Genomic DNA, 10196 nt, shown 5'->3' with positions numbered 1-10196 from the left:
AGGATCACAAATTACTTTATTCCTACTTAGGTGACTTTATATATACACATTTTATAATATTCACAATATATTCTCAAACAATGCACAGCTGAAATAATGACAAATAAGAACGTTGAAAGATGATAAAAACACACACTAGACGGGTTTTTCCATGCTTATTAATTGTCGTAGATACAATCTGTAACAAATAAGTACAAAAAGATCATTGCAGTAGAAAATGACGACTAAATATACTTACATCAACTGTAGCTGTGCACGTTAAACCTTACCATCACCAATATCATCATAAACAGAGGCATCCCTTAGAGAGGAAATCAAACACAAAAATAAAGCATTTACTCAAAATTCACTAATATTCACTATTATTTAGGCATATCAAATGAGCAAAGTGTGCTTAGAAAAGCACAAACTGTAGCTTTTGAGTGGAGTGCAAAATGTATGCAAAACATATCGTCTCACCAGAATAGAAATAGAAATGAACAGCAAGACTATACTTACTGCTCCAGATGAGCAGAAGACACATAGCCGACTGAAACAGACAGAGACTGAATGAATAAGAGTTTCCTCTTCTGATACACATGCATTATTTCCTAAATCAACTCACATTTTCCTTCGCTGTTCCGGCAGATGAGTTTGTCATCTCCTGGATGAATTATCACATCAATGATTTCTCCGGGTTTGATTGGCAAGTCTTTATTAGCAAACTTCTTTATTGACAGCGACTGGAGGACAGTAGCTTGATACAGCACTTTGATTTCTGCATTATACTGCGAGAAGAAGCAATGTGGGTTAGTATACACAGTCATTCATTCACCATTCGTCAAACAAACCTGTCTTACTTTAAACTTCTTCCTGAACTCTTTCTCCTCCTTCTCAAACTTTTTCTTCTTCTTCGGGTCCATCTCATCTGTCTTGTTTGCTGAGCTGATCTTTGGAAAGCTGCGGTGAAAGAGACACATTTTCTTTATGGAAAAAATACATTTTTATGTCCTTATTTTCATGTCAAACATGAGTGATTATTATTGTTTCAGATCATTTTTTTGTTAAATGCATTGTTATACTTTTTTATGCAATAAATGACATGATTGTTTTGCTATTATGTAATACAATGCAATGACTTTAAAGACATTAAGTGATTTAAGCAACTACTCAAAAGCTTGGTGGCAGTAAAAATGTATTGTTTTTTTGCCACATTTGTAATAAATGCTATGCTTTTCAATTTTCTATTCATCATAAAACACTGAAAAAAAATCTGAGTTTCCACAAAAATATCAAACAGCGCAACTATTTTCAAATCCATACATTAAAATAATTAACACAAATAAATTACATTTTAGAATAAAATTATATATTTAAATAGCAAGCAACTATTTACAATTGTAATAATACTTTGAAATATTCGATTTTTTTCAAATAAATACAGCCTTTGTCTGAAAAGGACCTCTGAACAGTTGTGTTACTTTGCAAAAACAGAAAAGAAAGTGACTTCCCAAAAACGTAATCATTCACGGAAAAGCTCATTTTACAAATTTGCTTACTACAATAATATGAAAAAAAGAACCCATTCTCTGTGACATGCATGAACTATAACCTGTTAGGAGACAGAGGAGGAGGGAAGTCTGCTGGAAAAATGTCATCATATGTCTCTTCAGTGGCACCTGTTGGACAGAAACCAAAAACTACAGGCTCTGTGTGAAGCATTTACATTTCTGCATATGGCAGACGCCTTTATCCAAAGCAACAACACTGCATTCAAGGCAAACATTTTGTTAATGTTTTCCCTGGGAATCTATTCAATGTTCATTGCTTTGTCGGCGCCAAACTACAGAAACACTCAACCATTACAGTACAAGCAAGCAATGATATTTTATGCATTTCTGAATGTTAAATTAAATCCAGTGCTGTTAGATGATTCATAAATATATTATATGAAATGTGCAGAGAAAATCCAGTATTACTCACACACACCATTAAATGCGAGAGGCTCTGGAGGGGGTGGAGGGGGAAAGCTGAAAAATAGCAGTAAAATTACAGCAGATGGTGGTAAATCAACTATATATGAGCTTCAGGTTAAAAAGCGCTTTCAAATAATACTCATTTACTTAAAAATGACTTCAGACCTTCACCTATCAGTAAGGAATTTGCATAGATTAGGGTTATTTAAGATGACACTATGCTTTGTAATATAAAATATAATACAAATGAGTATACTATTACATACAATTTATAAAATACATCCATGTGTACTGTATTAACATACAAGTATGTTTAATATAAATGTGATAACATGATTAATTATAAAACATATCATTTAAAATATAATTCTAAATGTTTGAATAAATATATGATATATGATAATGTAAAAATGAAGATGATTTGGTTAATTTACATAATTCAGTTCGTTTGTTTTATTTATTCAGCATTGCCATCACAGGAATAAATTATATTTTGAAATGTATTTAAAGAAATATAGCTATTTTAAATTGTAATATTATTTCAGAATTATATATAATATGAATAAATTAATCAACAAAGGCTGCATTTATTTGCTCAAACATACAATAAAAATACAGCATTTTCTATCAAATAAATGCAACCTTTTTGAGCATAAAAGGGATTTTTCAAAAACACAAAGTCTTGCTGCACCTTATACAGTAAAATGCATGAAAGTTAATACTAATGATAAAAAAACAAAAACTTACTGTCATAATTTTTTGGATGAATACACTGGTATTTGTGAAGTATTAAATGCTTTTGAACATGAATCACCTGAAATCAGCTTGTGGATCATCTGGTAAAATCTGATAAATATCATCATCACATTCAACTTCTGGCACTAAAATATTAACAAGGGCAAAAAAAATTAAAATACATTTCTTTACATGTCCTTCATTTAGCACTTACTAAAGGATTGCAATGTTATTTCATTTATATGTATTAAATGTATAATGCAATGCCTTACCATCTGGTAGACTGAAAAAAGAGAGTTTTATAATATAAATAACAGATTAACCTGAATAATGTTTATAATCTATAATAAGCGTAAAAGTTACTCTCTTACTTCTTGACTTCATCATCTGCGCATATATCATCATACACTTCCTGTTCATCCTGTGTGCTTCCCACAACATCTAAAGTGTCAGGCTTCACAAAACCATCTACGTGTAAAACACACCAGCACAAATAGCAGCTGAAAATGGTTAGACTAACAGGAAGCTTCAGCCTAATAAAGACCGAGCATGTTCAGTTTAGCAGATACACATCACTGAACTGTTTACAAACTAAATACAGTACAGTGCAGTGCAGCAGAGTAACTCACAGAGGCCTTCGCTGTTTCTGACCAGCCAATAGTCCTTTGGGTTTTCTGTTTTCCGTATAATTTCAATGCTCTCTCCCTGCTTCAGTGGAAGTTTGTTCTTTCCTCCCTTGTGATCCACACTGGCCTTCACTGTTTCCACCACCACGACAGGACCCTTGATCTATCCGAGCACAAACAGCAGTTTCTTACGGTCTTTGTCACTTATTATAGTTAGCATTCAAAAAATGAACAAATAAGCATGTTACAAAATTATAAGCAAATTACAGTTATATAATGTCTATGGGAAAAACTGATGAAAATAGAGTCTGGGTCACAAAATGAAAAAAATGTAATAATAATAATAATAGATGAAAACACACACACATATACATACATACATACATATATATATATATATATATATATATATATATATATATATATATATATATATATATATATAAATATATTTTTATATATAGACTGAAATTTAACAATGAAAATTGTTTCCAGAGGGAGGGGATGGGATGCACATTTAACCCTAAAAATCTAAATCGTTATTATATTTCATATAAACAGAATACATAGTTCATATACCTATGTACAAATATAAACATATAAATATATAATTTTCCTCCGTGATCACAGTGGTATGTGTCGGAAAGCGATGTTTAGGTAAAAAAAAATATACATAAATAAAACCATAGCTCACCAAATCACTGCAGAATTAAATTTGTACTGTACCTCAATCTCGAATGTTTTTTTTTTTAAATCAGCATGAATTTATATCATCATAAATAAAAGCCAGTAAAATAAATAACACTATGATCATTTTTGTCCCCAAAAAAAGGTCATAATCCTAAAATTAATCTTCTATATATATATTTGTGAAATATAATAACAGTTTTAAAGAGAAATGCGTCTGCAGATGTGTTTTTGACAGATTTTGTGAGATACTGTACATAATATGATGGAATAAAACAATGAAAATGAGAATAAATTGTAATCACTTTAAACTTTTTCCTGGCCTCCTGCTCTCTTTTCTCTCTCTCTTTCTTCTCCTTCTTCTCCTGCTCCAAGCGTTTCTTCTCTTCTTTTTCCATCTTTTTCTTGCGTTCTTTTGATTCTTTTGTCGTCTTCTCTTCTTTCTGTTCTTTGTTCTCCTCTGGCCTGTGTACAGGAGAGTGTTCCATTAGCAATTTTCTTTTTTAATTATTTTCTTTATTGTATTTCTTTTTCATTAATCATATACAAATTTGAGCCCAATTGAATTGCAGCCTTTGCTTAAGACCAACCAATTAATTTTCTTTTAAAGAAAATCTAAGCAGCATTTGCCTGAGCAAACTGTGATATTATGATGCGGTGAAGGACAAGTGAAAATTAATACTTCGGTTCAGGGGTTTGCTCCAATTACAAAATATTATGAGCAATATAAAATGAATGAATACTCATGCACTAAATGAACACTCTCACCAGTTGTGATCAAGATCCTCGTACATGTCCTCGTCTGACTCCTACACAAGAAACAAACAACAGCATCATCACTGGCTTTGTAAAAGTTACTGCGTCAATCGTAACCAGTGACCTTCTGCTCACTAGAGGGGTTTTTCAGTCCCTAATAATGAGCTTGTTGTGAATGCTGTCATTTCCTTTTAAAACATAGATGTCAGTTTAAACAGTATAATTAAACACAATGAACATTGCATCTTTACCTCAGGGTCATTGTTGCTTTGACCTAAAATAGAAAGAGATGTCATTAATACGGAATAATAAAAAACCTCAGCACTAATGATGGAGGAAATCTAAAGACAGACCTAATGTCTAAATGTGACAGTCAGCAAGGTCAGTGTATGTAATATTAAACATTAATATTAGATAACTTCTCTGTGAAAGGCACCTAGAGAAGTCTCCGTCCGGCTCATGATGTCCGTATCATCGTAATAGCCCTCCTCATCCCTGTTCAACAGAAGAAACACACTTTTCACTGTAAATAGAAGCTTACTTTTAAACTGCAGCTACAGATCTTTGTCTAAATAGTAAAGCATTCAGTTGTAATATTGCATTCCCTCACAAACAGAAACTGTGCTTCAGCGTACGATATCAGGGTGGGAACATTTTAAAATGATGAACTCATACTGTGAGCTTAGCAGTGTGAATTATTACTGATGCCGGTTTTATACATGTACGTATCACACTCACACTGGAGGGGGAGCAGGTGGAAATGTGAAGGCTGGTGGTGGGGGTGGAGCTACAGATGTGATTGACGGGCGATCTGGAGGAGGCGGGGGTGGGAGGGAGAAACTTTCCTCAGGGCTGCTGCCGTTGGATACTGATGAACCAGCAGACGGAAACAGAACATGAAGCAATATATATATATATAAATAAACACACACACACACACACACAAATATATATATATTCTAGAGGTTAGGACTTTTTGGATGTTTAGACCAGAATAGACTTGGTCCATAAAGTTTTTGGACACCTTTTATGAATGCCATTAGAAAACAACCAGCATCAAAACAACACATCAAACCACCAGAATCAGAGAAAATGTGCTCAATTACTGTGAAAATAACATTATATAACGTTTATTATGCAGCACACGTTTTCAAAACTGATAATAAGAAATGTTTCTTAAGCAGCAAATCAGTATAGTAGAACAATTTCTGAAGATCATGTGACACTGAAGATTGGAGTAATGATGCTGAAAATACAGCTTTGATCACAGGAATAGATTAGATTTTAAAATATATTCAAATAGAAAACTGTTATTAAAACACTTAAAATCAGTAATGTGTCCAACATTTAACTGGTATTGTGGGTGTAAATCTTTCTTGTCTAAATAAAAACAGTTTAGCTTAAATGAGCGTCATCATGGAGGTCCGTATCGTACCGTTCCCTCTGAACTTGATGAGGTTAACATGTGGAGGTCTCTGTGGTTTGGCGGGACATTTTCCTAAAGCAAACACACTGGGAAGACACTTCTTTTTCGGCACTGACAAATCACCAGAAGCGGATCCAGGTGCTGCAGAGATCTTTTCATGGAGAACAGGTTTCTGTAAAACAGGCGGTTTGGCAGGAATCTGGGATCTGGCTTCAGTGGGGGCTTGTGTAAAAGTATTTTCCTGTTTTCCTCTACTGGGCAGCTTCACTCCAACAGCATCACTTCTCGGGTCACCACTGGTCTTGTCGTTAGAAACTGGAGGATTGAATCTAGCCTCCATAGAGATGAAGTTTGGTTTGAGCATGAGTGGTGTAGACAAAGGCCTGGAGTCTGTGTCTTTATTCATGTCCACAGGTTTCAGTTTCGCCAGCTTGGGGATCAACACTGGATTCTGGTGATGATTCCCGGCGCTGCTGAATTTTTTGTTCTGAGCTGGCTGGGAATACAAACTTTCACTAGCCAGTGAGTTAAAGTGAGACATCAGGGATTGTATATTAGAGGCCTAAAAATGTACAACATAAAAGAAACATTAGCAACACTTCACAATAAGGTCTCATTTGTTAACATTAACTAATGCATGAACTAACCGAGGAATGTATTTTTTAAACCACATATTATGCAAAATCCAATTTAACATGGTGTTTAGATATAAATGTTTGTTGGCAGTGTGTGAACACAACTACCCTAGAATGATAAAATCCACCCAATCCTTATTTTTGTATCCCCATTAAACCAATCCAGTCTTATTATACCTGCCCTTTTGATTTTCTTAGCATTGTGATGTCACAATGTTTAGGCCCCGCCCACTGCCGCTGACTGACAGTCCTGCATTACCGTAGTTTCCGCCCTCAGCGAGTTGTATTTGGTTGGACTATTATAATTCTTATGAGTTGAATCATCCCTTGCACCAAAAAGAATGGTTGTTTTACATTCTTTACTTTTACGTAACATCATTGTCTGCGCAAATGATTTCACTCCAGACTGCTCTGTTAATTACATTTTAGTGCTTAGCTAACATTTTAACCGTTTTTGTGTTCGTAGGTTATTGAAGTATTTTAATTGATCAGCGTCATGACTACGCAAAATTGTGTCAGTGCATCAAATCTAAGCAAAAATACTTGATATGTTGATTTATATTTTAATTTAAATAATAATTATGCATAATATAATATTAAATTATGAACAACTGTATTTTTTGAATTGTTGAACACTTACAAATATTTTGAACAATTTCAGATTAATTTTTTTTAGCTTGTAAACTAGTAAAACTACTACACATTCTGAGCAATAGTTTTAAGTATTATATTAGTTTGTATGCTACACTCTAAAAATAGGGTACAATCTATTATGTTAATATGAAGGAATCTTTCGTATAGATTTTTCACAGGTTTTTTACCTGCATTTTTAATTACGCATTGTATTTAGTGTTTTCAGTTTACAATGGATAATGTATAATGTCCTGGAAAAATACTAGTACCTTTTCCATTTTTCTAGATATTGTTCTTGCAATGTGATAAGTGATCAGCAATCACAGTTACAAGCTAACACGGTGTATCATTAATAAACAATTATTAAATTTGTATTATTATTCATAAATCAAACCAGTGCAAACAGCAAGTAACTTGATTTACATGATGTGTACTCATCTTTGGTTTTCTCTTGTTGTGTATATTAGATGAAAATATGAGCCTTTTTTTAATCACTCAAGTCACTTATTAAACGTTGCTAAAAGTTGCCAAATATTGCTAATATTGCTAAATATGTTGCTAGGTGCTTTTTGGAAAAAAAGTTGCTAGTGTAGTCTGAAAAGTTGCTAAATCTAGCAACAAAATTGCTAAGTTGGGAAGACTGGTAATGCCAACATTAACCAGTTCATTATTAAAATCAAAAGCTGTGCTTGTTAAAATTATTTAATGCACCATGAATGAACACCAACAATGAACATTAACAAACATTAACAAAAGACTAATAAATACTGTAATATTTTTTTTTCACCAACATCAACTAATGGAACCTTATTGTAAAGATTCAAAACAGTCAAAAAACAGTGTAATAGTAAAAAATAATTAAGAAAAAGCCGTGTAAGTAGACCACAACTAGTTGCATAAACTGCAGAGTATTGTGGTTATTTTTTTAAATCCAAAGAACCTTTTGTAGAATATAAAGGTTCTATGGATGTTAAAGGTTCTTAAGGAACCAAAGATGACTTTTTTTTTTCAAGAGTGCAATACTAAAAGCCACTCTGAACACAAAATCGTTGAAGTGATAACTAAAGTAGTAAACTAATGAACCTAATTATAAACCAATTATTGCTTTGAAATGAACTCAGTTAGGCATCCATTTACTCTAAGTTAATGAGATCTTTGCTCCATTTTATTGCCCACCAAACAAGTTCAAATGCATAAAAAAAGCAATAGCTTTTTATTAGCACAATAACTTTTTTCCCCTATTTTGATACTGTTAAGCTGCTTTGACACAATCCTTATTGTTAAAAGAGCTCTATAAATAAAAGTATAAAAAAAAATATTGCATGCAGTCAATACAACTCACAATTTCTTCATGAAATATAAAACAAAAATGTATGAACTATAATCACTAATGTTATAAGTAATGCAGGAATATACAAACCCCTCATAAGCAGGCTATACTGATTAAAAAAAGCTGAATATTTCAAAAAGCTGTTAAACTGTGCATGTTCACACCTTTAGGGTTCCACCTTAACACAAGTCACTGTTTACATTCACAAGTGAGAAAAATACTGAGAATTTGTTTACTGCTGTCTGCTTCTTCAGAATGCAGCTAAATGATCAATATTACTGCATCCTCATCAATCACATCAAATTATTATCAATCACAATAAGAAAATCACTAGCATCTGCTCTATTATGCTGCACTAACACAAGTATAATCAAGAACTTAACCATCAACGGCAACCTGAAAAATCCTAATAAAGATGCTCATTTAAATAAATCAGCACGATCGATCTCCCAGTGTACTCACCCAGTGTGTGAGCAAGAACACAGTGGCTCTGAAACGAGTGAGAATCACAAATACACTCAGAGGAAATGCATGTTTCCATTACTTTAATAAGGAAGAAGTGTAACCAGGTTTCACTATCGAACATCACGACCCTGATCTAGTGTCAGGTTTATCATCAGCTTAAAACCACAGGCTCATTCTTTTGCCTTTGAGAGTGAGAAACAACACAAAGTCTGGTCAGGTGGTCTAATGCCTATTATACAAGCATAAAAGATGATATCATCTCTGGTGATTATTTGAGGAGCACAGTCTTCTAATTCAGAACGTCACAGAAGTCTTTCTCCAATAGCACAGTTAAAAGCAAAGACCAGGACTCACCATAATGATGTCTAGTGTGCTGGATCAACCGTCACTAGCTTATTCGTTTGTCTGTGGAGTCTTTTCAAGGAGTGCGGTTGAAAGAATGGGAGAACTGATGACTAAACAAACTTGTTTCTTCCTTCTTAAACGGTTGAGCAAAACACATTCATTTGTGAGTGAGAAATACAGTGGGGCTCGAAAGTTTGGGCACCCCTTGCAGAATCTGTGAAAATATGAGTAATTTTAAAAAACATAAGAGAGATCATACTAAATGCATGTTATATTTTATTTAGTTCACACCCCAGCTCTTAATGCATCTTGTTTCCTTCTGGAGCATCAGTGAATGTTTGAATCTTTTTTAATAGTTGTGTTTGAGTCCCTCAAATGTCCTCAGTGTGATAAGGTGCATCTCAAAATCATACAGTCACTGCTGGAAAGGGTTCGAATATGCGAAGGATGCTAAAAAAGCTGAAGAATCTGCAGGACCTTAAAGATTTTTCTGAAGGACGCTGCTCAGTTTAACTGTTCAGAACAAACAAGGGACTCGTGCACAACCATCACAAAACAGAAAGACAGTCGAGGATCATCAGGTAACAGAACACAGTACTAAGA

The 10196-nt window shown here is 33.6% G+C and overlaps 1 protein-coding gene across 1 annotated transcript; it reads right to left on the bottom strand.

Moving 5' to 3' along the window:
- On the bottom strand, positions 1-9862 carry LOC113072927 (FYN-binding protein 1-like). Its single transcript, XM_026245808.1, has 18 exons — positions 9603-9862; positions 6195-6747; positions 5498-5627; positions 5196-5254; positions 5011-5033; positions 4772-4812; positions 4309-4468; positions 3320-3479; positions 3062-3158; positions 2963-2973; positions 2770-2836; positions 1969-2009; positions 1592-1658; positions 840-939; positions 605-767; positions 499-529; positions 270-301; positions 1-178 (listed from the first exon to the last, which is right to left on the bottom strand). Exons 1-18 carry the CDS (start codon positions 9603-9605, stop codon positions 159-161), a joined length of 1758 nt encoding a protein of 585 aa, XP_026101593.1. The 5' UTR covers positions 9606-9862; the 3' UTR covers positions 1-158.
- Positions 9863-10196: the final 334 nt, after the last annotated feature.

This window comes from Carassius auratus, chromosome 5, assembly GCF_003368295.1.
Source record: "Carassius auratus strain Wakin chromosome 5, ASM336829v1, whole genome shotgun sequence".
NCBI classification, from domain to species: Eukaryota; Metazoa; Chordata; class Actinopteri; order Cypriniformes; family Cyprinidae; genus Carassius; species Carassius auratus.
Note: the sequence above shows the minus strand (reverse complement) of the source record. Positions and strands in the feature narration are given on the sequence as shown.

Coding starts and splice junctions, on each gene's coding strand:
- LOC113072927 (XM_026245808.1), bottom strand. Junction 3,480..4,308: donor AGGCCAGGAAAAAGTTTAAA/GTGATTACAATT, acceptor GTGCTCGGATAG/ATCAAGGGTCCTGTCGTGGT. Junction 179..269: donor TTATGATGATATTGGTGATG/GTAAGGTTTAAC, acceptor TATTTGTTACAG/ATTGTATCTACGACAATTAA.